At 56.2% G+C, this 27646-nt stretch overlaps 1 protein-coding gene across 1 annotated transcript; it reads right to left on the reverse strand.

Moving 5' to 3' along the window:
* Positions 1-164: 164 nt before the first annotated feature.
* LOC306813831 (low affinity immunoglobulin gamma Fc region receptor II-like) lies at positions 165-26504 on the reverse strand (the record flags this gene model as incomplete). The annotated part of the gene is made up of 8 exons (XM_079329486.1): positions 26375-26504; positions 25761-25781; positions 25442-25672; positions 2755-2880; positions 2249-2425; positions 531-552; positions 361-440; positions 165-274 (listed from the first exon to the last, which is right to left on the reverse strand). The coding sequence occupies exons 1-8, from the start codon at positions 26421-26423 to the stop codon at positions 165-167; spliced, it is 816 nt and encodes a 271-aa protein (XP_079185612.1). The 5' UTR covers positions 26424-26504.
* Between the last annotated feature and the right edge of the window lie 1142 nt (positions 26505-27646).

Consider the following 27646-nt stretch of genomic DNA (forward strand, 5'->3'; position numbering starts at 1 on the left):
CTCTGGGTGCCCTGTGCAGGCTCACACATGACCTGGCATTGTGCCCATCTACCCGTGAATTTTTAGCATCCACAGGAACAGTGAAACAAAAACACGTGTGGCTGCCCATGGGTGGGGTCCTCCAGTGCCCCCAGTGCCCCCACTGCCCAGCCATGCCCGGAGTGTCACAACACATTCCCATAGATGACCCTGCATTCCCGTGGTTGCCCATGGGTTGCTGGCAGCTCTGCGTAGGTCACCTGGGTATCCTGGAGTGTGGTGGCACTGGGGGACGCTGCAAGAGATACAGGCTGTGCCATCTGGGAAGGGGAACACCGATTGGTGACGTGTCCCTCTGCGTGTGTCCCAGCCCAGACTCACCCCTCGTCTGCTTGGTGCTCACGACATGGGTGTACAGCACCTCCCCCTCCTCTGGGGGAGCTGGGGGCTTCAGGGGGACCCTGAGGGAATAAAGGGGATGTGTGGGAGGGAATGGGAGGTCTTGGGGGTTGGGGTCAAAGGCCAGAGTGTGGTTTGAGCCCTCCACTCACCTTTTCTGTTGCTTCCTGACAGCTGCAAAGGAAAGAGTGGAAGGGTTACTATGGGGTCCCCAGGGCCCTGACCCCTCTCTGGACTCCTCGACGTCCAGTGCACACTCAATTTTCGCCAGGACTCCTGAGCACTTCTGGTGCCCTCCAGAATCCCTTAATCATTCAAGTGTTCTAAACTTCCTGAGTGCCTCGAAGCTCAAGCCTGGCAGGGAGGGGGACCATCCAACTTCCTCCAGAATCACTGAAAGAACCCCCAAAATCCCTGCAAGGCATCCAGTACCACCTCGAATACTTTAGGACCATGAGCAGAGGTCTTGAGTTCTCAGCACAGACTTATTTAGGGGCTTTAAGTGTCACCCCATCATCCCCACATTTTGGTGGCTCCCAAGCTCCCTGGGGCCCTCATTGTTCCCTTTGACACCCACCCATATTTTTCCACCGGTGCCAGCCCACAGCTCCACCCATGAGCAGGAGCAGGAAGAGAAGGGACCCGACAAGGCCTGCGGCCACTGCTGGGGACAGAAGGAACACATCAGGGTCACCTGTCTCTGCAGGGGTCCTGCAATCCCAATCACCCCTGCTTTCCCCACCTGTGTTCCAGTGGTGTCCAGTGGTTCCTGTGGTGTAACCTCCAGGGCCAGCTCTAGGCTGAGTGCCCGGAACACGCGGTGCCTGTCCTGTCCCAGCTGGTTGGTGGCCATGCACTGGTAGGTGCCTGAATGCCCCACATCGATGGCCCCAAGCTCCAGGAGGGGACCCTGAGCCACCTCATGCCCATTGTGCAGCCAGGTGAAGGTGACAGGGGCTGAGCCTACCTACACCGAGCAGCGCAGGGTCACGGGATCACCTGGGCACACCTGGAGTGCCGGGGGACCAGGGGTGATGGTGGCATTGGCCACGGGTACTGCGGGGACACAGATAGGGCTGAGGCAGGGGGGAGGGGCTGGCACCCGCTAGGGAGAAGGAGCCGACGTGGGGGATAAGTTTCGGATGGGTGGGAAGGGGATGCTATGGGCAGAGTCACTCGTAGCCCGAGGGTGACATTCAGGGCGACACTGTCAGCCATGGTGTCAGCAAGCATACTGGCCCCTGTTTTGGTGCCACAGCTCCAAGTGAAGTTCCATGCCCAGTATTGTCACAGAGCCCACCTGCTGCCCAGAGAAGGACAGGGGACCTGTCCCCACGGCCACTGTTCAGCTCAGCACCAAGGAGTCCCCTAATGCCACTTGAACCCCGGGGGTCTGTGCACACATGGACACCCCTGAGAGTAGGATCCCTGTGAGGTGATACAGGAGGGACTGGGAACATGGGAGGAATGGGGGACACCAGTGAGCAGTGAGTGATTCCAGGAGGTGGAGGATCTGAGTGGTGTCAGGATCCCAGTGAAGAAGAAGATGGTGGGGACTACTGGAACAGGATGCAAGGGACCCCAAGGGCTGATGGGATATTCAGAAAGGAGATACCAGGAAAGGACTGAAGGGAAGATTTTGAGTGCTCTGACAGGGATGGTGACCTATTGCCAATGCAGGGACTTCAGATAGGCACAATTGCAGTCAGGAAGGGGTTGAGGGGACATAGTAAGGGATGCAAGAATCAGGAGAGGCGATGCAGAGATCCAGGGGGAGAGCTGGGAAGGCAGGGTGGTAAGCAGAGGGTTGAGCAGGGATGGGAGAGCTGTGAGGGCTGTGGGGGATCCCCGTGCCCATCCCCGCACTCACTGCGCACCATGATGCCGAGCCGGGCGCTGCTCTTCCGCACGGCCCCCCCCTCAGAGCGCACCTCACAGCTGTAATTCCCTGAGTGGGAGACCCCCACGGTGGGAACCAGGAGCGGCGGGGACCCCTGAGGATCCCCCATCAACTGCCCATCCCGGTAGAAGTGGTACAGGAGGGGAACTCAGGGCCGCAGGCGGCTGGGGGTGCTGAGGCAGCTGAGATTGAGGGGGGACCCCTTGGGGAGCTCAAGGGGACTCTCCAGCACCGGCACAGCGAAGAGCTCTGGGAAGGCGATGGGGGTGAGGACTGTGACTCTGAGTCCACTGAAAGTAGCTTTGAAGGTGTCAGGATATTCGAATTCAAGTTGTGGGGTGCTCACCATGCACTGTCACTGTGACAGGTGCTGACAGTCACATTCCTGAGGCCACCCAGCCCCCGCAGCGGTAGCATCCACTGTTGTACAGCTGTAGGGCAGGCAGAGAGAGCTCGGTGCCCCTGAAGTACCCCACGAGCTCCTTCTCCTCCTTGTAAAATCGCGCCCTGGGTGACAGGGTTGTCCTGCCAGCCCCGGCAGCGCAGTGTCACCATGTCCCCCTCCAACAGTGCCCATGCTGGCACCTGCAGCACCAGCAGCTCTGTGGGACAGGAGGGTCTCGTCACACTGAGAAGCCTGAGAAAGGTCCAAAGTGGGTGCCCATAGCACGGGGGACATCTGGGTGGAGTGTCCACTGCATGGGAGGATCCCAGAGTCACCAGGAACAGTTCCATGACACAGCTGTCACCAAGGAGTTCTCACCGCATTGGGATCCACTGGGATGTCCCTGTGTGCAGGGAACAGGCCCTCGCTACACAAGGGGTGTGAGGCTGCCCACGGAGTGGAGCCCACCCAGACCTATCAGGGAGCCACCCTGAGCATTTCAGATCCCCCCTCACCGTTTGACATCATCACGGGGGAGCTGATCCCGGCCCCGGGTCTCTCACACTGGTAGCTGCCACTCTCGGTGACAAGGAAGCGTTTGCGTCGCTCCTTCCACCAGCACTGCCCGTCCTTGTACAAGGTGGTGGCACCGGCAGTCCCCGAGCCCTGGCAGGTCAGTGTCACCCGGTCCCACAGCACCACCAGCATCCAGGGGGGCTCCACCAGGACCTGGGGGCTCTGGACACCTGTGGGTGACAGGGGACACCAGCCTGCCAGGGCCATCACAGGGCTGGGGACAGTGGGACAGGGACATCCCCCAAGTACTCACCAGCGAGGCCAAGGGTCTGGGCTGGAAAGGGAGAAGGGACAGGGCTGGGTGGGGGTGGCACCGTGGGGAGAGTGAAACCCAGGATCAGAGTGGGGCTGTCCTCAAAATGTCCCCTTGAGGACACCCTTCTTTTAGGAAAGTGCATGGTCCCCAACAGGTCTGCAGAAGCTACCAGGGCAGAGCTCGGTTTCATATGTCTGGGTGGCATGGGCACCTCTGGAATGGGGTCAGCGTGGCCATCTCGTGCTGGCACAGGTCACCCCCACCAGCCCTGTGGGCACCTCCCCATGGTGCAACCCCTCTGTCCCTTTCTCCAGAGCTGCCCCTGCTCTATGCAGCCAAACCCCACATCTCTGTCTTTGAATCCCTGTTCCCCATCCCTGTCTCCACATCCCTTTCCCACATTCCCCTTCCATTGTTCCTGTCTCTAGGGCCATCCCAAAACCCTGGTCATACTGAGGGGAAACTGGCTCTGTCCCCCACTGGCTCTGCTGGCATTGAGGACCTCAAGGGGCCCCACAGCCTCCCTGTGCCCCCTCCCCACCGCTCTCTGCCTCACCAGGGCACATCCCCGTGGCACTCACCCCACAGGAGCAGTGCCACCTTCCCGGCCATCCCAGTGTCCCCGGCCATGGGCACTGGCTGTCACTCGCTGCTGGGGCCACCTGTCCCCTGGCTGGCGGCTCTCGGGATGAAGAGAGAGGAAGCGAGGTCACGTCTCGTCCTCATGTGTAGGTGGCCCTTGGTGGGGGCAGGGTGGGGACAGGATGGGGGCAGGGTGGGGACACTGTGGGACATGGGGGGGATGGTGGGACATGGTGAGGAGAGGATGTTTTCAGAATCTGGAGGCTGAGGTGGGGCAAGGAGCCAAGGATGGGTGTCCAGGGCACTGGGTTCCCAGGGATGGAGTCCCTTGGGAATGGGGGTCCCAGGGGTTGGGTGGATTCAGACTCAGGGACGAGTGTCCCAGATGAAGGTGGCCTCCAGGGATTTGTGATCATGGGATGGATCCCAGTGATAGGGATGTCAGGAGAATGGGTGTCCTTTTGGAATCATGGTCCATAGACAAAGGGGGTCCCAGGAGCTGGAACTACCAGGATGGGGGTCCTTAGAAATGGAGATCCTAGGGAATAGCAGTGCTGGGATGGGGGTCCAAGGGAATGGGGGACAGAAGGAATGGGGGTCCCATGGTTGCATTTCCATGGGAATGGGCAGTGCCAGGCATGAGTAATAGCTGGGCAGGTCCAAAGGTCACAGCTCCTTCCCTGGGTGCTTCATATTTTGGGGTGAACCAGGGCCCAACACTGCCACCCTGGGGTGCACATTTCCTGGGCAGGCATCACATGGGGGTCCTGGGTAGCTCCATTTCTGTTCCCTCCCCTGCCCTTGACTTTCCTCCCTTTATTTCTCTGTTTTCCATATTTCCCTCACATTTGTGCCATGCTCCCTCACTCCCAATTCCTGGCTCAGAAAACCTGGGAAACACCTGGGCAGGGAATGGGTTGGGGGACCCCAGAGAGGGAGAAAAGGGGGTGGGGAGTCTGCAGGGAGGGGTGGGAAGAATGTGGAGGATGGAGGTGTCAGGCAGTGCCCCCCGCCAACACTTTCATTTTCTTTCTCCTGCAGCAGAAGGAAGAGGCTGTTTGTGCTGAGAGTCACACGGGGTGGGTTCTGTCCTGGGGGGCACATCCAGGGGGTCCTGCCTGAGGGGATCCTGTTCTGGGGGTGACACGTTCTGTGTGAATTTTGTCCCAGTGGTGACACACCCAACGGGGGAGATCCTGTACTGGGGGATGGCGGTTCTGGGCAGGGTCCCTGGACACATTTCCTGAGCAAGTCCCTGTCCAGGGTAGGGCACATCCTGGAGACCTCTGTCCCGGGCTGGGGGGCCCTGCCAACCCCCTCTGTCCTCAGTGGGGCACTGTGACCTCTGGGGTGCCCCAACTCAGGGTGTGACCCACTCACCCTACATCCCCCTTCATTGGCTGCCCCTGCCCATCTAGGAGCTCTCAATCCCCATTTGGGAAACCTCACAGGTGCAGCACCTCGGCCCCATTGCACAGACCACCAAGATCATTCTGTGGGTGAAAAACCCCAGCAGGGCTGACTGGGGGGGAACAGATATGGGCTGGTGTCAGTAACGGAGGGCACAGACACCCCAAAAACACCCAAACCCACCCCCACACCCAAAACCCCTGCAGGGCCTCAGTGCAGGCAACCAGGAGATGGATGAGACCCTCCCCATGAAACACTTGTGAAGCTCTTGGGAGGTTCCCCCTCCCTCTCCTGCTCCCTACAATCCCCCACACGGTTTCTGTCCTGAGGGGTTTGGACACTTTGGGTTTATTGAATTTGGTGAGAAATCCTGTTCCAGACATCTCCATTCTCACCCCTCCCCTGCAGGATCTGAGCTGGCAAGAGCAGCTGGGGAATGGAGCCCCAGGCAGGAAGGAGCTACCAAGCTCCTGCTCCTTGAAGCCAGTGGCCATCCAAGTGTGGGCCCAGCCATGGCCCAGCCCCAGTGCCCAGGACTGGGCATTGGCCAGCCCTGCTCTGGCCAGCCCCAGTTGGCAGCCAGGACCTGAGGCTCCCCCCAACACTTGGCTTTGATTCTCGCAGCTTTCGAGCTGCTGCAAAGGTGAGAATTCTTTCTGTGGCCAAGAAAGTCCTGGCTGTGGTTTGCTCAGCCCTGCAAGAAGCACAAAAGCCAGTGTGAGCCCACACAGTGGCACTGGGAGGCCCTTTGATGGTTTTCAGAGCAGGGCTGGATGGAAACCCCCCCACTGCAGGGGCAGCTGTGAGGGAGCCAGTCTGGAAATGCAGCAATTGATCATTCGGTGCCTGTTCCCAGGGCACTGAGAGAGCCCCAGAACTGCTGTAAAGACAATAACAATCTGCTCAACAACCTGACCAGCCTCCTTTTTCTTGCCTTGCCATGGTTGGCAGTGGCTGGATGCTTCTGCAACCACCGTTCTCTCTCTGCCCTCTGCAGCTGAAGAGGGAGAGAAAATTGAATGAACGGTTCCTGGGTTAGACAAGCACCGGGAGAGATTGCTTATCAAATCCTGCCACAGGAGAAACACTCAGAATCAGAGATTTTAATTGAAGTTTTTGCTGACAAAATCAGAGCAGGAGAAGGAGAAGTCAAACAAATCCTTCTAAACCCTTTCTCCTGAGCAAAAACTCCTTTCCAGACTTTTCATCCTCCCTCCATCAGCACAAGGAGTTGGGAATGGATTTGCGGGCAGTTCAGCACAGTTTTTTTCTGATGTTGTTCAGCCAAGGTGGGGTCCCTGCCTTCCAGGGATACCCTTCTCCAGGGACTTCTTCAGCACGAGTCCTTCCCGTGGGCTGCAGCTCTGTCCCAAGTGCTCCAGCAGGGGCTTCCCATGGGCTCACAGCCCCCTCGGGCACCCCCTGCTCTGCTGGGGGCTCCTGCAGGGCTGCAGGGGGATCTCTGATCCCCAGGGACCCCCACGGGCTGCCAGGGAATCTCTGGAGCCCCTCGTGCCCCTCCTTCCTCCCGCAGGGCTGTTCCTCTCGCAGCCTTGGGCTCCTCTTGGCTGCAGCAATTCCATCTGTGCCATCCCTTGAATTTGCCCTTCCCAACTTCTGGAGTTTCCACACCCACCCCCTACCCTCTATCTTATATCTGCTCCAGGACATCCCATGAGTCCCGGGAGCTTCTGGGGAAGCTGCCTGGCAATAGTTACTCCCGACATGTCACGATAGTAGCTTTGGGCACGCTGTCTCAATGGGCTCAGACACATCCCAGCTGTCGGTTCCATCACATTGTGACAGTCTCAGGGACATTGTCACACCTCCCACACTCCATGACAGCGCTGGCACTGTCAGTGCCATGGCAGCCGCGGCTGCCGGCACAGGGTCCCGATCCCTCCATGCCGGGGGCTCATCCCGGGGGTCCCACTACCCCCTCCGTTGGCAGCTTCACCCACCGGGATTTCTGTCCGTCATTCCCAAGGTCTCATTGCAGGGGTTCTCAGCAGGGATACTGATCTTCCTAATCCAAATAAATTCATTTAACTGTTAAAGTACCCCTTCATTCTGATACCTAAAGTGGCTGACCTGAACAGACACTAGGCAGAGTTAAAGGAATAAAATAGGGATTTACTAAAGGGCCTTCCAAGAATTTACCTTGAGCACTACAACAGCCCAGCCAAGGCTACACCCAAGCTGTAGTCACGACTTTTCACACTTTCATAAGTTTTGGTCCATTCACATATTATGGTTAATTGTCCAATTCCAGTTCCAGGTTATGCAACCCCACCCTCCCGGATTGGTCTTCCCAGTTCAGTGCTGTTTGCACTTTTTGTATAGATTTTACATTTTGGACCTGAAAGGAAAATTAATCCACAAACACCAGAGGTTTATGTCCATAAAAAAGACAGAGGAGTCCTTTTTGCTTTATTTGAATAAAGGGAGAAGCCATGGGGCATTCCCCTGGGATCTCTCGGATTTTTGGAGGACGCAGCCTACTTTTTTATCCTAATTTCACAGCCGCTTTTCCCTCTCTCTTTCCCCATGGGCTGAGGTACTTGAGAGGCACAGACTTCCCGGAACGCTTGACACCTGACATTCCCCTTTAATGTATAACCCTCCCTTTTAATTTTAATTCTTGTAGAATTCACAGTTTTCCCCCATTGCTTCTTTCATCTTCTGTTACCCAATTTCATTTACCAGAAAACCGACAGTTTGTTTGACAAGGCAAATCTCTTTTTCCATTCATTAATCAGTGGAATGTCTCCCATTGTCTCATTGTGTCAGTGGCCCTTGGTGGGGGCAGGATGGCTACAAGCTGGGGACAGGCTGTGGGCAGGGTGGGGACAAGGCTGGAGACATGGCTGGGTGGCACAAAGTGGGACATGGAGTTCCTAGGGGTGGGGGGCTCAGAGAGTGTAGGGAGCCAGGAATGAGATCCAGGGCAATGGCAGGCCTGGAGGGGGGGAGTCACCAGGGCTCAGGATACTCAGGGATGAGACTCCCAGGATAATGGGGGCTCCAGGGATTTGAAGTCATTGATGGGAGTCGAAGGATGAGGGTGCCAGGGGAATGGAAAGACCTCATAGAATTGAGGTTCTGGGGGAAGGCAGAATGAAGGGGAGATCATTTGTGGGAGAGGGTTACTTGACAAAGAGGATCCTGGGCCATGGAGACCTTGGCAAATGGAAGTCCTGGGATGGGGTCCCCCAGAAGGGGAACATAAGGAATGGGGGTCCCATGTTTGGGTTCCCAGGAGAATGGGGGTGCCAGGGATGGGCAGTGGCTGGGTGGCTCATGGGTCACAACTCCTTCCCCGGGTGCCTCAGATTTTGGGGAGACCCAGGGACCAGCTATGTTCTCTGGGGTGCCCATGGGTTTGGGGGGTCATACAAACCCCAAGGAGGAATTTGAAGGGGCTCTGGGTCTGTACCTCGCCAACACCCAGGGGCTTTCTTCTCCCTTCATTTTCCATTCCCTTCCTTTAATCCCTCAATTTCACAGTCCCCAGTTCATGCCTTGATAATTTTGGGGGGCACCTGAGAAAGGAAACGTGTTGGGGGAAGACCAGGATGGGGAAAGCAGGGAGTGAGGAGTCTGCAGGGAAGGGTAGGGACACTGTGGGGGACAGGGGTGTCCGGCTGTGCCCCCCAACACTTTCACTTTCTCCCTCCTGCAGATGAAGAAGAGGCCATTTGTGCAGAGAGTCACAGGTTGGGGGCAGATTCTGTCCTGGGGGACACATCCAGGGGTCCTGTTCTGAGGGATGGTGGCTCTGGGGGATTTCAGACTTCCCCTTTCTAGCACGTCCCCTGCAGGATCTGAGCCAGCAAGAGCAGCTGGGGAATGGAGCCCCAGGCAGGAAGGAGCTCCAAAACTCCTGCTCCTTGAGGCCAGTGGCCATCCAAGGGTGGGACCAGCCACGGCCCAGCCCCAGTGCCCAGGAATGGGCATTGGCTAGCCCTGCTCTGGCCAGTCCCAGGTGGCAGCCAGGACCTGAGGCTCCCCCCAACACTTGGCTTTGATTCTCGCAGCTTTCGAGCTCCTGCAAAGGTGAGAATTCTTTCTGTGGCCAAAAAAGACCTGGCTGTGGTTTGCTCAGCCCTGCAAGAAGCACAAAAGCCAGTGTGAGCCCAAGCAGTGGCTCTGTGAGGGCCTTTGATAGTTTTCAGAGCAGGGCTGGTAGGATACCCACCCCTGCAGGGGCAGCTGTGAGGGAACCAGTCTGGAAATGCAGCAATTGATCATTTGGTGCCTGTCCCCAAGGCACTGAGAGAGCCCTGAACTGCTGCAAATCCCACAAAGATCTGCTCAACAACCTGACCAGGACCCTCCTCCTTGAACAAAACCTGCAGCCCTCTGGAACCTCCTGGGGAGAATGTTTGGGTTCCGGATGTGGACACCAGAAGAGAGGGAAAAGTGTGGAAATAAGGAGAAGGGGCTCCACACGTGGTTCTGGGGCACAGGGGTGTCCCAGCAGGAGCAGGGAGTGGCCAGGCAGGGGAATTCAGGGCAGGGTGCAGTGCATTTACCAGGGAATCAGAGCCTGAGGGACACACGGGCATTTCCAGAGATTGATGGGGAACCAAATGTCTCTGGGATTTCCCATCATCAGGGCAAGGTTTTCACAGGCATCCCCTTAAGTCTGGGCACTCCAGAGGTGCCAGGGCCCTGCTGGGGACAGCAGGAATGCTCAGGGCCCCCCAGGACAGAGGTGTCCAGGATGTGCCACCCCTGGGACAGGAATCCCCAGCATGGCACCCCCAGGACAAGGAGGCCCCTGTGACAAGACTCAGGGAGAAGACCCAGGTGTCACCAGCCCAGAGGATCTTTTTTCCCTCAGGGCAGGACCCCTCTGGAGGTGCCCCCCAGGACAGAATCCACATCCTGGCCTCAGCACAAACAGCCTCTTGCTTCTGCTGCAGGAAAGAGAAAGTGAAAATCTTGGGGAGCACGGCCAGAGAACCCCATCCCCCACAGACCCCAACCACTGCTGCACCCCCAACCCCCTCATCTCCTCCCTGGGATCCCTCAGCTGTTACCTGCTCAGGTGTTCCTTTGGATGACTGAGCCTGGAAATGGGTGGGATGGGAAAAAGCCCAGGGGTGTGTGGGACAGAGAGGCAGAACCTCCCATGACAAGCCTGGGGTGCCCCCCTGGCCATGAGCACCCTGTGGGGGCTGTGCTTGTCTCTGAGTCAGCCCAAAATTTTGAGAGACTCCCTGATGGAGCTGTGACCCCTGTGCCCCCCCAGCACTGCAAATCCCTGGCAGCCCCTTCCAATGGGAACCCAACCATGACACTCCCATTCCCTGGGTCTCTTCTCCCTGGGATCCCCACCCCAGTCTCCCATTGCCCAGCACCACAATTGCCTTGATCCCATCCCATGGGCTGCTTCTTCCCCCACAACCCCCATTCCCGAGAGTCTCTTATTTTGCCCTGCACCCCCAGCCCTGGGACCCACATGCCATGATAACCATCCTTGGCTCCCTGCCACATCTCAGCCTCCAAATTCTGGCAACATGCTGTCTTTACCGTGTCCCACCATCACCCTCATGTCCCACATGTTCCTCAACCTGCCCTCATCCTGTCCACACCCTGCCCCCACCAAGGGTCACCTACACATGAGAACAAGACGTGACCTCGCTTCCTGTCCTTTCATCCCAAGAGCCGCCAGCCAGGGGACAGGTGGCCCCAGCAGCGAGTGACAGCCATTGCCCATGGTCGGGGACACAGGGGTGGCCGGGAAGGTGGTGCTGTTCCTGTGGGGTGAGTGCCCCGGGCATGGGCCTGACGCCCTGGGGATGGGCCCTGGTGAGGCAGAGAGCGGTGGAGAGGGGGCACAGGGAGGCTGTGGAGTAGCCTGAGGTCCGCAATGCCAGCAGAGCCAGGGCATGGGCATGGAGCCCAGTGTGACCAGAGCTGTGGGTGGCCATGGGGACAGGAGAGGGGGACAGGAAGAGGGGAACTGGGATGTGGGGTTGGGGACAGGGAGACAGGGATGCAGGGACAGGGACAAGGGGCTTGTCCCATGCAGGTGGGACATGGGGACAAATGCCATGGGAATGGGATCACAGGCTCAGGGTCATTGGGATGTGGCTGGGGGAAAGGGGCTGTAGGGCTGGGGGAGGTGACCTGTGCACACATGGGGTGTCCACAGTGTCCCCATGTCCTACCTCAGTACAGGGTGACCAAGGTGTCCCTGTCTTCAAAACCTCTGTGAAACACCAGTGCTCCCATGGGGACAGTTTGGGGACAGACAGCACACCAGGTCCCCTTGGCGCTGCTGTCCAAGCAGGGCCACCCCCACCCAGCCCTGTCCCTTCTCCCTTCCAGCCCAGACCCTCGGCCTCGCTGGTGAGTCCTTGGGGGATGCCATGTCCCTGCCTTTCTGTCACCAGCCCCATGGTGGCCCTGGCAGGCTGGTGTCCCCTGTCACCTGCTGGTGCCCAGAGAACCCAGCACCTGGTGGAGCTCCCCTGGACACCGGCGGTGCTGTGGGACTGGGTGACACTGACCTGCCAGGGCTCGGGGACCGCCAGTGCCACCATCTGGTACAAGGACGGGCAGCGCTGGTGGCAAGAGGGACGCAACAGCTTCATTTTCAGCAAGAGTGGCACCTACATGTGTGAGAGACCCAGCAGTGGTCTCAGCCCCCCTGTGGTGGTGTTAAATGGTGAGAGGGGGATCTGAAATGCTCAGGGTGGCTCCATGATAGGTCTGGGTGACTCCATTCTGGGGTGGCCTCAAACCCCTGGAGTGGCGAGAGCATGTCCCCTGCACACAGGGACATCACAGTTCATCCCAGTTTGGTGGGAACCCTGTGGTGACAGCTGTGCAACGGGGCTGCTCCTGGTGTCCCTGGGACCCTCCCATGCACTGGACACTGTGCTTTGGACCTGTCTTGGGTTCCTCAGTGTTGTGGGACCCTCCTGTCCCACAGAGCCGCTGGTGCTGCAGGTGCCAGCACGGGCGCTGCTGGAGGGGGACACGGTGACCCTGCACTGCCGGGGCTGGCAGGACAACCCTGTCACCAGGGTGCGTTTTTACAAAGATGAGAAGGATCTGGGAAGGCCTCTCAATCTGACTGAGCTGTCCCTCTCCCCACTTCATCTGGACAATGGGGGCCGCTACCGATGCAAGGGTTTGCTGGGTTCAGAAATGCCTCTGTCAGCACCGGTGACCATGACCGTGCATGGTGAGGATTCCTATGTGAGGGACTCCAATATCCTGGCAAACCCAAAGCCATTTCTCAGTGGACTAAGAGTCACAGTCTTCACCCCCATCGCCTTCCCAGAGCTCTTCCTAGAGCTGGAGGGTCCCCCTGAGCTCCCCGAGGGGTCCCCCCTCAATCTCAGCTGCCTCAGCACCCCCAGCCCGCTGTGGCTCCCAGCCTCCCTCCTGTACAGCTTCTTCCGGGATGGGAAGTTGGTGGGGGGCCCGCAGGGGTAACTGCAGCTCCTGGTTCTCGCCGTGGGGGTCTCCCACTCGGGGAATTACAGCTGCAAGGTGCCCTCCGAGGGGGGGCCGTGTGGAAGAGCAGCGCCTGGCTCGGCGTCACGGTGCGCAGTTAGTGTGGGGATGGGCATGGGGAGCCCCCACATTTTCCACAGGCCTCCTGCCTAGGGACCCTCAAAATCACTGGGGACCTGCAGCCCATCTTTTCCTGACGTCTTTTCTTGGTACCCCCAGCCATGACTTGGAGACCTCATCCATTCATGACAGCTTTTCCGCATTCCCTGCTCATGCCTGAATGCCCCTACCCTGTCGCAATTCCCCTCACCCTTCCCTAGACTCCCCTCCCTGAACTCCCCATCCTTTCTTTGCATCCCTTTCCCAAACACCCCCATCTCTGCACCCTCTCTCCCTCCTTTTGGTCCCCTCGCGCCTTTCCGGCCCCCCCTGGGTCCCACACAGTCACCTGGTGTCCCCCATCTCCTGCAGAGTTCCACTCTCGGCGGTGTCCCTGTTGGTGCAGCCCCCTAGGGGCAGGTTGCATTGAGAAACCACCTGGTGCTGAGCTGCTCCATGGTCATGGGGACAGGCCCCCTGTCCTTCTCTTGGCACCAGAGGGGCTCAGGGACACCACTGGGCACTGGCCCGCACCTGGAGCTGTGACACCTTGGAGACAATGACAGTGGCCGCTACCAGCGCCGGGGCAGTGACGGGGACAGCGTGACTGAGAGCCCTGCATTGAACATCACTGTCCTATTTGAACACTTGGGCTGGGGGCTGACCCCAACTACGGCATCCCAATCCCACCTTGCCATGTGCCAGCCCTGTCTGTCCCCGCAGTGCCCGTGGCCAATGCCACCATCACCCCCGGTCCCCCGCCACTCCAGGTGTGCCCAGGTGACCCCATGACCCTGCACTGCTCGGTGCAGGTCGGCTCAGCCCCTGTCACCTTCACCTGGCTACACGATGGGCACGAGGTGCCCCCGGGGTCCCCTCCTGGAACTTGGGGCCATCGATGTGGGACATTTGGGCACCTACCAGTGCATGGCCACCAACCAGCTGGGACAGGACGGGTACCGCGTGTTCCGGGCACTCAGCCCAGAGTTGGGCCTGGAGGTGACACCACAGGGAACCACTGGACACCACTGGAACACAGGTGGGGTGACACGGGGTCATTGAGGTTTTGAGGACCCCTGGGGTTCAGGGTGACCCCGCTGTGTCCCTCTCTGTCCTCAGCAGTGGCTGTGAATGTCGGCAGGACCCTCCTGTACCTGCTCCTGCTCCTGGCTGTCATTGGGGGCTGTCGCTGGTGGCACCACCAGGGTGGTTGACAGTGGGGGGCATGGAAGTCCTGGAGTGAAGAGAAGCCCCCAGAGTGGGGGCAGAAATCAGGCAGCACTCAGGGGCCCCTGGGCTGGGTGAAAATGAGCCCAAAGTTACCTCGGCTGGGGGTCCTGGGGTTGTGGGTAGAATTTGGAGGGTCTTGTTGGGCTCCTTGTGAATCCCAGGATGCAATTTGGTGAACATTGTGGTGGCACTGGGATCTCCTGCAGCTTTTGGGGAGTTCATGGAGGACTGTGTAAGCATGTTAGAAGGATGTTTTTGGGATCCTGGGGGAGTTTGGGGGCTACCCCTCCTGGCTGAGCTTGGTGTTCAGAGGTTCAGGGACACTGGGGGCTCTGGAGGCACTACAGTGGTGCAGAAGTTCTGTGGGTTCAGGGGTGCTTGGAGTGTCCAGGGGCAATCAGGTTTGCAGTGGCAATTGGGGCTCCAGTGGTGTTTTGGGGGTCCCGTGTGTGTTTGGAGCTGCCAAGGTCCCAGGAAGGTTCAGGGGTCCCGGGGTACCCACAGGCACCCCCTCCTCTTTTCATTGCAGTTTTCAGGTGAGTAGGGGGCTCCTGCTGGAAGTCCCCTTTCCCCCTCCCCAGACCCCACGAAGGCTCCCCCCTTATCATCACAGGATTTCCCTGGAAGAGGGGGTGGTGCTAGACCCCCATGTCATGGGCACCGAGCTGGCAGGGGGTGAGCATGGGGGGAGGGGAACAGGAACATGTCTCCCACGGGTGTCATCCCCACCCAGGTCCTCAACCCTGGAGACTCGCTTTGGGCAACTCCTGCAACATCCCCAGGTGACCCATGTGGAGCTGCCAGGACCCTATGTGTGACAGTAGGACCCCAGTGACATCTACAGGAGCGTGCTGTGGCACTGGGGACACTGGGGGTCCCTGCCCGAGGGCAACCCCCTTGTGTCCCTACCCCAGTCACTATGGGTGCCCACTGCAGCAATGTGTTTGAACAGCTTAGGCCAAAGTGTGCTCCAGCCAAACCATTTTTAGATATTCTTATCATTCACTCTGGAATTTCTCGGGGCTACTGAAACATAAATTGTGATAAATTAAGAAGGAAGAGGCTGAAAAACACAATACCAAGATTGCAAGAACTGAGATGAAGAAGGGCCTGGGAGAACTGGACTGTAAGCAATCATATTTCCTGCAAGGTCCAAGTAGAGCACGTGGACAAGACAGAGACCCCAATCAAGTAATGCGTGATCCCATGGACAGTAGTTTTAGAATGTATCAGTAGACAATAATGTAAACAATAAAGAAGTTTCTGCTTAATCACACTGGTTAGTTGTTCACAAGTGCTGAGTTCCTGCATGTTTGTAACTCCAGGGTGATTAACACAGTGCTAATGAAGCAGAGCATCGCACCCTTTGCACTCTGCAGGGCTCTGTGAATGAACAGGTGGGAGGCCAGGTCGGAGACCGGCGCTGCAGGACCGCGCTGGGGGAGTCGGAGGGTGGCTCCAAGGAGTGCGGGAGAAAGAAGGGTCCCGGGAGAAAGGCTCTGGAAAAAATATGTACAGTGCAGCAGGGACACTGGGAAAGGTGAGCAGCTGGGGTTGGCAGGATGGGAAAGGCACTGTCAAAAGAAGAACAGGCCACACTGAATGTCCTCCAGTTTATTCCCTCTAAGAGAGCAGTGAAGTGTGACCCGGAGGTCTTAAAAAGACTCTTGTGATGGGGTCCGGAGAGAGGATTATTTTGCCACCCCCAAGAGTGTTTTTGACAGTGGGAAACACCCCTGAAGAATGTTTCCCTCGAGTGGGAAAGGCTGGGAATAACTCTCTGGGATGCTGTAAGTGATGGGTCAAAAGAAACCAAAGGACTCAGAAATGGAATATACAAAGTAGTGAAAGGCTATGGCTACAGCCAACCACAGAATGGCAAGAAACAGGAAAAGGTCATGGACCAGAAAATACATCACTTCTTTGAGCGTGGGAGAATAAATGAATTGTAAGGACAGCGGTCTCAGGAACTGTGGGTGAGGGAACAGCTGAGAGCTGAGAAAAATAAAAGAGAAATTGCCTCTGAGCAGACGCGGAGCACGGTCTGAAGAACCGGGGAAAAAATGAGCAAAGCAGCCACAGAGCCACGAGCTGGAATTGTGGGAGAGATACTGCCAGTGAGCCAGGGAGACAAAAAAAAAATCATCACAGACTACTGGAGGGACTGCAGTTGCCACTGTGGCCCTCGCTGGCCCCCTGAGGGCGCCAGAAAACTTTTGAACAGTGTCCCCTGTGTCTGTGGCCCTGTTTCTGTCCCCTTTGGCCACGAATCATGGAAAGATTACTTTTGAAGTCCGTTTTCCTGTTAAAAAGTCTGCTAGAAAATGTTATAGTCGTGTGAGATGTTACATAATGATTCGTGACATTATAGAAACACAGCATGGGATCAGTATAAACAAGAATATTGAACTTAATGTAAAGCATGGACATGAGACAAAGGAAGATATAATAATTTCATTATATCTGTTAAAATGACTTTGCTGTGAATTACTGGCTTTTGCTGTTATGGGTTTTTTGCCACTATAATAATGAATTGTGTCCACTTTTTATGTATAAGGAAAATGCAAGCTTGTGTGAACATGGGAAGGCTTGTTACTGCTGTTACCTGCTTGCTATGACTGAAACCTGAGAACATGTTCAAGCCTTGTCCAAACCTGATGGGGGCTTGTAGCCGCTGCTGCTTGGGATCTAGCCAACATGTTTGGGCTATCCCAGCACAGTAGGCATGACAGCACTCAACAAGAACCTGCCTAGAAAAGCGGCAGTGACCAGGGCTAGAACGGAGGAGTTGGTGGAGTGCAGACTGCCTGCGTCCCCAGCACTGCTTGCCCGTTCCTTATCATGGAATTAACAAATTGCCTTATTGATTAATCTACCCGACTGTTGTAATTTATAACAAAATTGGTGATCTCAATGTGAAGAATTTCCATTTTTCAGGGGCGAAAAACTGATGCTGGGGAAACACCCTACTTTGGTGTCCTGGGGTGACTCTTGCCTTCTCCTGGGATAGGAAATCCATCAAAAGATAACGCATGGGCAAGAAATTTGAGCTCCTCGAGGAAAATTGCAGTAAATTACCTGTGATTTCTTGTGCACAAAGATCCAGGCAAGAACATCGGACTGTGAGTATTGCTTGGTTGGGTGCTCTGTGACTGGTGTCTGTCTGAGATGCAGCAGTTATGGGGCGAGTGCTGAGTTCTTCTAACCTCAGTTCTGACTTCTCATGAGACAGGCGGCAGGTGAAGGAACAAAGTGAGTGAAGAGGGGACTTCTAAATAAAAAAGGGGGCTGGAAGTGCTTCTTGAAGGGATTTAAAATAAAGTCAGGGGCCAGGAGCGTTTGTCAAAGGGATTTTATTTAAACAGTCGGGGGCCAGAGGCACTGAAGGACCAATCAGGAATGGGTCAAGTTTTTTTAGAAAACCAAAGAACCCAGGTACCAAAGGTTCAGATAAGAATCAGGGTTCATGTAAGAACTGGGATATAAAGTATACAAAGTATACAAAGTATACAAAGTATACAAAGTATACAAAGTATAAAGGGAGCTAAGGGTTTCCTAGCATAGTCCACAGTAGTGGATTACTAGGAAACAGAACAAAAGTGGGGGATCCAAAACATTGCTGGATTGAGGGATGAAATTCCGAAATACATCGAAGGTTGTCCAACAAAAATGTGAGAACAAGTAAAGGAAAAATAACAATTTTCTTTGCTGTGGGGGGGTAAATGTGTTGCAGTTACCAGAGAAATTAGATGGAAAGAAGAGGCAGAGGCCAGGGATGAACTGGAGGAATCCTAGAAAAATGGGACAAGAAGCAGGTAAGATACGTTTGAAGAAAGAAGGAAGAGGAAAAGTGCTGGCATATATGCCCTGGGAGGCTTAGATTTGCCAGCCCTTGAATGTATTTGTAAATTCAGGAAAATCCAGTGATCCAAAGAATGGGGAGAATGCCATGTGTTGGACAAGAGACACAGAACTCCTTGAAGTAAAACTTTTTAGAAGATCATAAACCCCAGAGACAGAGCAAAAAAGGAAAAAAAAGAAAGAAAAGAAAAAAGAAAAAGAAAAAGAAAAAGGAAAAAAAAGAAAGAAAGAAAGAAAGAAATATTGCCTTCCCCCTGGCTCTGGTTTTGCCCCAGCCTCGGCACCCGAAGCTTTTCCCCCGCTGCCTGTCCCCTATCCCTACCAGGCACCGCGGTCCTGGCGCCACGAGCCGCGTGTGCACGGGCCGTGCACTGATCTGGTTGCTGATGGAGGCTCCTCGGCGGTTCCCATGCCGGGCTCCGCCTCCAACCACTGTCCCCACAAGTGCTGCCTTCTGCCCCCCACCTCTCTCTCTCGGGCACTCTCAGGTCTGTTACTAAATCTTGCCCTTGCCACTGCTCCCTTAGTGAGTCCGGCTCCCACTGCCCAAAGGAACTCCCTCTGTAAAGGAAGAATATCGTACCAAAGTGCTAAGAGTTCAGCTGAAATCCAGAGACATCCTGACAGTCCCTCCCATCCCACTACTCCTAAACATTCATGTTTTAGAGACGGGGAGAAGGGAAAAGGTGAAGCCCTGGCACAGTCAAGGTACCAGGAGCAGGCTGAGAATGCCGGTTTGTGCTGTGAAGAAAAGATACACTGTGGAGGGAGGTGCACTCAGCTGGGAAGGGAGATGAGAGTAGTTCGGGAGGTACATCTAGAAGAAGATGGGGAGATCATGGGCTCTATCATCTAAAGCCTTTAAGAAAACAGGCCCACAAAAGAAAGTATTAAAATTTATAGTAAACACTGGAACAAAAAGAACTTGTGTAGAAAATGTTCTAAGAAAATGTGATGTGTGCAAAGATGGCAGGAGAAAGGGAAAAGGAATTTGAAGTTGCTGTCATTAATTAAAGGCATAGTAAGTCAAAGTAAAACCAGAGTATGGAGGAGAAATATCTTACGAATTTCTGAAATAAGTAATAACATATTGAGAAAAAAAATTCAAATACCATTAGAAATAGCAGTTATACCAGAAGGAGGGAAAATCTAAAAGAACAAACCCTCCTAATAGGAAAAGATTCATCTTAATAGTTCATCCAAATGTTTACAAGGAAAAAGAATGTCAGGATATGCCTTAATTAATGAAAAAAAAGATGCAGACTATCAAAAAAAAAAAAAAAAAAGAAAGGAATCTACTTTCAAATTGGTTAATTAAATTTTACAAATTTTATGCTCTAGAAAGTCCATTAAAACATTTAGCAAAAGAAACAAAATAAACCAACAACAACAACCATCTGGGAAATATCAATTTTACTCTTAGAAGGCAGTGACTCGATAAGCCGCTGTGCTGAGGGGCACAATCCCCCCTTCACACGCTGCCCCAGCTGTTGGGGATGTGCCCAGGACAGTGTTGGCTTTCTGTGTCCCCAGTGCACGGTAGCTCAGCCACGGCACGCTGAGCTTCTTGTCAACCCATGCCCCAAATCCTTCCCAGGGCTGCTCTCCATCCATTGCCCAGCCCGGCGCTGTCTCGGTGCAGGTGCAGCACCTGCCTTTGGCCTCGCTGAACCTCGTGGGCTCGGCCCGGACCCGCCTGCCCAGCCCGGCCCAGCGCGGGGCCAGCAGCCCCTTCCTTCCCCCAGCCCTGCCCTGCTGCAGCCGCTCACCAGCGCACAGCCCCGGCTGCTCCTGCCCACTCACGCAGCCCCGGGGCCCAGAGGGCTCAGGGCCGCCTCTCAAGAGGGAACCGCCCGCTCTCACCCACCGCTGCCCGCCCAAGAGCCCGACTCTGACGCTCCAGCGCCAGAACCCGGCCGGTCCTTGCCAGCCCCTCGGAGACCACGGCCGAGCCTCTCCTACAGACCCTTCCCAGCACCGCCCCAGTGCCCAGAGGCCCGAGGACACGGCCCCAAGATGCTCCGGCCGCCCGCCCCTCACCGTCTCTGCCGCCGCCAGCGCCGCAAGGACGAGTCAGCGTCGCGCTGTGCCCTCTGGGAAATGGAGTCCAGAGCCACACACGCGCAACTAAAATAAACTAGATTTATACAGCAGAGTTTTGCAACATTATACATAGAGCATTCATTTTATTAATTGCGAAAAGCCAATAATATAATATGTTTTTATAACAACGATGGAATCGTACAAAATAGAAGCAAGACCCCCAAAATACACTGTGTAGTTCAGAACAGTGAACAGTAGGTGGCAATCTTACTCCATGGAAAACATAAACGACAAAAATCCAAAAATTTCTGAGTGACAGAACTCACCGCGTGCAAAATGTGGATGGACTTGGGGAGGGCTTCGGGCAGTCTCGTGACTATCAGGATGTCTGTAAAGCCGAGGGAGTGGTGCCCGATGGAACGTGTCCATGGAGGGACACCCCCAGCATGTGCCCAAGATAGGAACTGATGCCTTAAATTTTAGTTTTCTTATTTTCCAGATTCTGCACTGCCTCAGTGTGTGATGCTGAACTCCATGTAAAGTGTTAGGAGGTTCTCCTCACAGTTCAGTCAGACAAAACAATCCTTTTCCAGCCCCAGGACCAGGGACACTGCTGCAGCTTCAGCCTCAAAATGTATAATTTATACAAAAAGTGCAAACAGCAGTGAATTGAGGAGAGCAATCTGGGAGGGTGGAATTGCATAACCTGGAACTGGAATTGGACAGTTAGCCCTAATATGGAAATGGACCAAAAGTTATAAAAGTGTGAAAACTCATGAGTCTGAGTCCATCTTGGTCCATCCTTGGCAAGTCCCTTGTAGTGCCCAAGGTGTATCCTTGGAATCCTCTTAATAAATTCTATTTTATTCCTTTAACTGTGTTCAACCTCTGTTCCAGCTCAGCCTCTTTAGGCATCAGAATGAAGGGGTACTTTAACACTTAAATTAATTTCTTTGGATCAAGGAGAGGACCCCTTGTTGGGGTTTGGAGGGTCCCTTTCTGAGGGTTTCATCAGGTGTGTGGAGACCCTCAGCCCTTGCTGGGAATTTGGGGTGTTGAGGGGCTGAGGGTCCCTTGCTGAGGGTGTGGTGAGGTTTGGGGTGTCCTGAGTGTGGGAGGGTCCCTTGGTGAGGGTGTGACCCATGGCCTTTGCTGGGAATTTTGGGGGAGATCCTGGAATTGGTGTTCTCCAGTTGCTGATTTTTGACACCCAAAATTGTAACTTTGACCCAGAAAATCCCTTCCCATGGGAATATTCCTGATATTCCTGCCATATGGAAACTCATCTTCCTCCTCAAAACCAAAATTCCTGAAACGTTGTGGCGGTTTTTGGGCTGAAATTCCTCAAATCCCAGTGTGGGTGTTGATTTTCAGGGATGCCTCTGGAGTGTCCTCCTGTCATTGCAATTTGCTCTGGGTTGGCAAAGTCAAATTACTGAATAATTCCAGGGATTTCTGAGCTGCAGGAAAGTTTTGTTGCCAGCTCTGTAAGTCCAAGGGATGTGAGGAGCTGTCAGGACATGCCTGTGGTCAGTGAATCCTGCAGAAATCCTGGATGGGATTTGGCTGTGTTCCAGCTGACCCAAATTCCCAATTCTTTGATTTTTCCATGTGGGAGAAGCTTTGGGAGCAGGGGGGATTCTGCACCTGGATGAAACAATTGGGGGAGCAGTGTTCCCAGGCTGAAGGGGGAGGGTTTTGTGGGTATTGGGAGGACATTTTCCCTCATTTGTGAGTGTTTTAAATTCTGGGAATGGCCAAAACAGCCCCTTGGGACTGGCCCCGAGGCCCCAGGAATCCTTGGCACCGATTCTCTGAGGAGAGGGGATTTGAGGGAGCCCAAAGGGCATCACTGGGCTTTGGCAGAGCTGCTGTGGAGACAGAGGGAATTCAACTGCCATGGCCTGATCCTGAATGCCCTGGAAAAGGGGGAGGCTCTGGAACTTCCCAGGGCCTTTGTGACATCGTGGTGTGGGGACCATGGCACAGGAGGGGTTTGGGAAAGGTGACAGGAGAATCCAGAGCCTCCTGAAGGCTGCTTTGGCCATCAGAGCAATGAAGATCCAGGGCCCTACCAAGTTCCTCTGGTGGAGGAATTGAGCTAGGGGAATTGTCTGGGGTTTGTTCCTTGTTGGGTCTTTCCCTGGAAATGGTTCCTTTTGTGACCCTTTGGATTCTGACCCTCATTGCTGCTGGTTGTTTTCTCTCATTGCAGTTTGCAGGAAATTGTTCTTGTCTCAGCCCTTTGGGACCTTTGCCTTTTGTGCCTGCACTGGCAGGGGAGGGGCAGCAGTGCCTGGTTTTTAGTGGCAGAACAAAATTGGAGAATCCCCTTCCTAAAGCTCAACAGAGCTGAACAAAGAAACACCAACTCTGCCAGTTGAGCCAAAAAGCTGCATTTTGGTGCCAATAAGACAGAAACGAGTCCTGTGTTCCCCTGGCACTGTGAGGAGAGGTAGGGAGCCATGAGTGTACTGGGAGCACTGGGAGGGGGAAAGGGGAGCACTGGGAGCCCTGTGCAGCCCCCTGACTCATGGTCATCACCCTGGGCAGGATGGGAAACCACGGGAGCCATGGGATGGGGACTCCCAGTGTCCCCAGTGTCACAGCACGCTCTCATAGCTGTCACTGCTGTCCTTTAGTTGCCTGTGGGGTCCTGGCAGCTCTGTGTGGATCACCCACCCTGGCGGTGACACCAGTGACATCCCCCAATGACAGCCAGGAGCAGGAGCAGGTACAGGAGGGTCCTGCCAACATTCACAGCCACTGCAAGGGACACAGGGGAACACAGCAAAGTAACCCTGAATCCCAGGTCCTGAACACCCCAGTGTCCCCACTGTGACCCCACCTGTGTTCCAGTGGTGTCCAGTGTTTCCCTGTGGTGTCACCTCCAGGGCCAGCTCTGGGCTGAGTGCCCGGAACACGCGGTGCTCGTCCTGTCCCAGCTGGTTAGTGGCCACGCACTGGTAGGTGCCAGAATGTCCCACATCGACAGCCCCAAGCTCCAGGAGCGGACCCTGGGCCATCTCATGCCCATCGTGCAGCCAGGTGAAGGTGACAGGGGCTGAGCCCACCTGCACTGAGCAGCGCAGGGTCACGGGGTCACCTGGGCGCACGTGGAGTGCTGGGGGACCGGGGGTGATGGTGGCATTGGCCACAGGAACTGTGGGGACATAGACAGGGCTGAGGTTAGGGGAGGGGCTGGCACCCAATGTGGGGTGATGAGGGCGTCTGCATGGTGGCACCTGGTGACAGAGGCACTCCTTCACCTAGAAAAGTGATCCCATGGTGCTGGGGGTCATTGTGCGGTGTGGGAAGAGGGCATGTGATGGATGGGGGGTGGTGGATTAGGATGGATGAGGGTGAGGTGAGGGTGGGATGAGGGATGCTGTGCCCAAGGGCAGGGATGGCCATCACCTGGTGGGGGGCGTGGAATGGCGTGGGTGGGAGATGATGGGTGCCATGGGGCACATCAATGGGTGCATCACCCCAATGCCAAGGGCCTCAGTGCCCTGGGAGGGTCACACTCAGTTGGATGAATGTGACCTGATGTGGACTGGTGACAGCTAGGTAGGGATGCTTGGCTTGGATTTCCTGAGTGGGGACACCTAGAGCCAGATGGTCTCAGTTGCCCTGGTCTGTGACACCCAGTGATGGGGCTGTGGGCTGGGCTGGGCTGCAGATGGTGTGAGGGTGTGAGGGATGGGAATGTGTGGAATTGGGGATGCTGTGAGTGGGGTCACCCCTAGTCCATTGGTTGCGCTCACCAAGGGCAGTGACGTTCAGTGTGGGGCTCGTGGCCACTCTGTCCTGGTAGCTGGCCAGGCAGTCATAGTGGCCACTGTCATTGTCCCCAATGTGCTGCAGCTCCAGGAGGGGGCCTGTTACCAGAGGCACCCCTGAGCTCCCTCCTGGATTCAGCAGTAGGACAGGGGCCTGTCCCCTCGGTCACTGTGCAGCTCAGCACCACAGTGTCCCCCAAATCCACCCTTGCCCTGGGGAACTGCACTGACAGGGACACCTCAGAGAGTGGGGCCCATGCGGGAGGGCACAGGAAGTAGTGGGGACATGGGAGGAGTCAGGGACATCAGGGAGCAGTGAGGGATTCAGGGAGGGGGAAGATCAGAGAGGGCTGAGGAATAGTGACAGCGGGGAAGCCTGGAAAGGGCTGAAAGGACCCTCGGGAAGGGTGGAAGATTCAGCGAGGGGAGACACATGGAGAAGGTTGAAAGGAACATCTCTGAGACCCAGACAGAGATGGTGTGACCATGGAAAATGCAGGGATCTCAGAGAGAAGGAGGTGCACCCAGAGAGATGTGAGGGGACCTGGGGTGGCTGTGGGGGCTCCCTGTGCCCATCCCCACACTCACTGCGCACTGTGACACCGAGCCGGGCGCTGCTCTTCCGCACGGCCCCCCCCTTGGAGCGCACCTCGCAGCTGTAATTCCCCGAGTGGGAGACCCCCACGATGGGCACCAGGTGCTGCGGGGACCCCTGCTGGCCTTCCACCAACCGCGCATCCCGGTAGAAGCGGTACAGGAGGGGGGCTGAGGGCCGTAGGGGGCTGGGGGTGCTGAGGCAGCTGAGATTGAGGGGGGTCCCTTCGGGGGGCTCGGAGGGACCCTCCAGCACCGGCACCGTGAAGAGTTCTGGGAAGGAAATGGGGGGACATAACTTGGAGTCCACTGTGACAGGGCTGTGGAGTACTGAGGTGTGAGGTGTGTGTGTGCTCACCGTGCACTGTCACTGTCACTGACTCTGACTCATCCCACAATGACATCCAGGAGTTCCTCCGGACCTCGCAGCGGTAGCGACCGCTGTGCCACAGCTGCAGGGGGGACAGGGACAGCTCGGTCCCATGGCCGTGCAACCACTGCGTCTGCCCCTCATCGTGTTTGAAGCGCACTATAGGGACCAACTCCTTCTCCCTGAGCCGGCAGCGCAGTGTCACCGTGTCTCCTTCCAGCAGCACCCCCGCTGGCACCTGCAGCACTGGAGAAGCTGTGGGACAGGAGGGTCCCGATGGCAACAGAAGGAACCAGGGGTCCCCCATTGCACCAGGGTGATGTCGTCACACTGGGATGCACTGGTGTGTACAGGGGATGCTCCACTGATGCTCTGGGATGTCCCCGTGTGCAGGGTACAGGATTTGGTCCCACAAGAGGTGTGACCCATGAAGCTGAGCTCACCCAGGGCTCTCGGGGATCCCTACAGGTGCCAGGGTTGGGGCACAAAGACCTCTCACCATTTACAACGTGCATTGTGGGGCTGATCCCACTGCTGGGTCTGTAACAATGGTAGGTGCCACTCTCGGTGACAGTGAAGCTGTTGGGTCCCTTCTGCCACCAGATCCGCCCGTCCTTGTACCAGGTGGTGGCACCGGTGGTCCCCGAGCCCTGGCAGGTCAGTGTCACCCGGTCCCACAGCACTGCCGGCATCCAGGGGGGCTCCACCAGGAGCTGGGTGCTCTGGGCACCTGCAGGTCACAGGGGACACCAGACTGCCAGGACCACCATGGGGCTGGTGACAGTGGGGCAGGGACATGGCATCCCCCGAGGACTCACCAACGAGGCCGAGGGTCTGGGCTGGAAGGGAGAAGGGACAGGGCTGTGTGGGGGTGGCACAGTGGGGACAATGGCACCCAGGGGCGGGGTGTGGGGCTGTCCCCCAAATGCCCCCTTTGGGACAGCACTTCTTGTGGGAAAGTGCTCAGGGACGGTCTCCAGCAAGTCTGGAGAGGCTCCCAGGGGACAGCTATATCTGGCAATTCCACATGACACGGTGACCTTGGGTGTGGGGACACACCAGCCACCCTGTGCTGTCACAGCTCACCCCCTGCCAGCCCCACAGCCACATTCCGATGGTGCTTCTCCCCTTGTCCCTGTACCCAGACCTGCCCCAGCCCTATGGAGCCAAATCCCACATCCGTGTTCCCAAATCCCAGTGCACCATTCCTTTCCCCACATCTCTCTCCCACATCCCAGCTCCCCTGTTCCTGTCCCTATGGTCACCCCAAAATCCTGGTCAGACTGAGAGGCCACTGGCCTTGTCCCCCACTAACTCTGCTGACCTTATGGATCACAGGGGACCCCACAGCCCCCCTGTGCCCCCTCCCCACCGCTCTCTGCCTCACCAGGGCTCATCCCCAGAGTGTCAGGCCCATTCCTGGGGCACTCACCCCACAGGAGCAGCGCCGCCTTCCCGGCCATCCCAGTGCCCTCAGCCATGGGCACTGGCTGTCACTCGCTGCTGGGGCCACCTGTCTCCTGGCTGGCGTCTCTTGGGATGAAGGGACAGGAAGTGAGGTCACGTCTCGTCCTCATGTGTAGGTGGCCCTTGGTGGGGGCAGGGTGTGGACAAGATGGGGGCGGGGTGGGGACCTTGTGGGACATGGGGGTGATGGTGGGACATGATGAGGACAGGATGTTTCTGGAATTTGGAGGCTGAGGTTTTGCAGAGTGCCAAGGATGGTTGTCATGGCAAGTGGGTCCCAGAGCTGGGGGTGCATCGGGAAGAAAGGGACTTCTGGGAATGGGGTTTCTGGGGGAAGAAGCAGCCCATGGAATGGGATCAAGGCAATGGTGGTACCAGGCAATGGTAGAGCTGGGATGGGGGTTCCCAGGGAGGAGAGACCAAGGAAAAAAGGGTGTCATTGTTGGGTTCCCAGGGTAATGGGGTTACCATGGTTTGGTTCCTAGGGGATCCCAGGGATGGGCAGTGGCTAGGTGGGCACAACGGTCACAGGTCCTACACAGGGTGCCTCAGATTTTGGGCTGACTCAGAGCACAGCACAGCCCCCACAGGGTGCTCATGGCCAGGGGGGCACCCCAGGCTTGTCCTGGGAGGTTCTGGCTCTCTGCCCCACACACCCCTGGACATTTTCGTCTCCCCTCATTTCCTCACTTCCTCATTTAACACAACCCAGGGAACAGCTGAGCATGTAACAGTTGAGGGATCCCAGGAGGGGGAAAAGGGAGCTGGGGGCTGCAGGCAGTGGTTGGGGGGCTGTGGGGGATGAGGATCTCTGGCTGTGCTCCCCCAAGATTTTCACTTTCTCTTTCCTGCAGCAGAAGGAAGAGGCCATTCACGCTGAGGCCAGGATGTGGATTCTGTCCTGGGGGCACATTCAGAGGGGTCCTGCCCTGAGGGAAAAGGGCTCCTCTGGGCTGGTGACACCTGGGTTTACCTTGGGGTCTTTTCCCAGGGGGCTCCTCGTTCTGGGGGTGCCATGTCCTTAGGAATTCCTGTCCCAGAGGTGGCATCTCCTGGGCACCTCTGTCCTGGTGTTCCTGAGAATTCCTGCTGTCCCCAGTGGGACCCCGGCACCTCGGGGGTGCCCAAACTTCAGGGGATGACTGTTTCGACCTTGCCCTGATTATGGGGAAATCCCAGAGACATTTGGTTCCACAGCAATCTGTGGAAATGCCCGTGTGTCCCTCAGGCTCTGATT

This window comes from Erithacus rubecula, assembly GCF_903797595.1.
Source record: "Erithacus rubecula genome assembly, chromosome: 33".
NCBI classification, from domain to species: Eukaryota; Metazoa; Chordata; class Aves; order Passeriformes; family Muscicapidae; genus Erithacus; species Erithacus rubecula.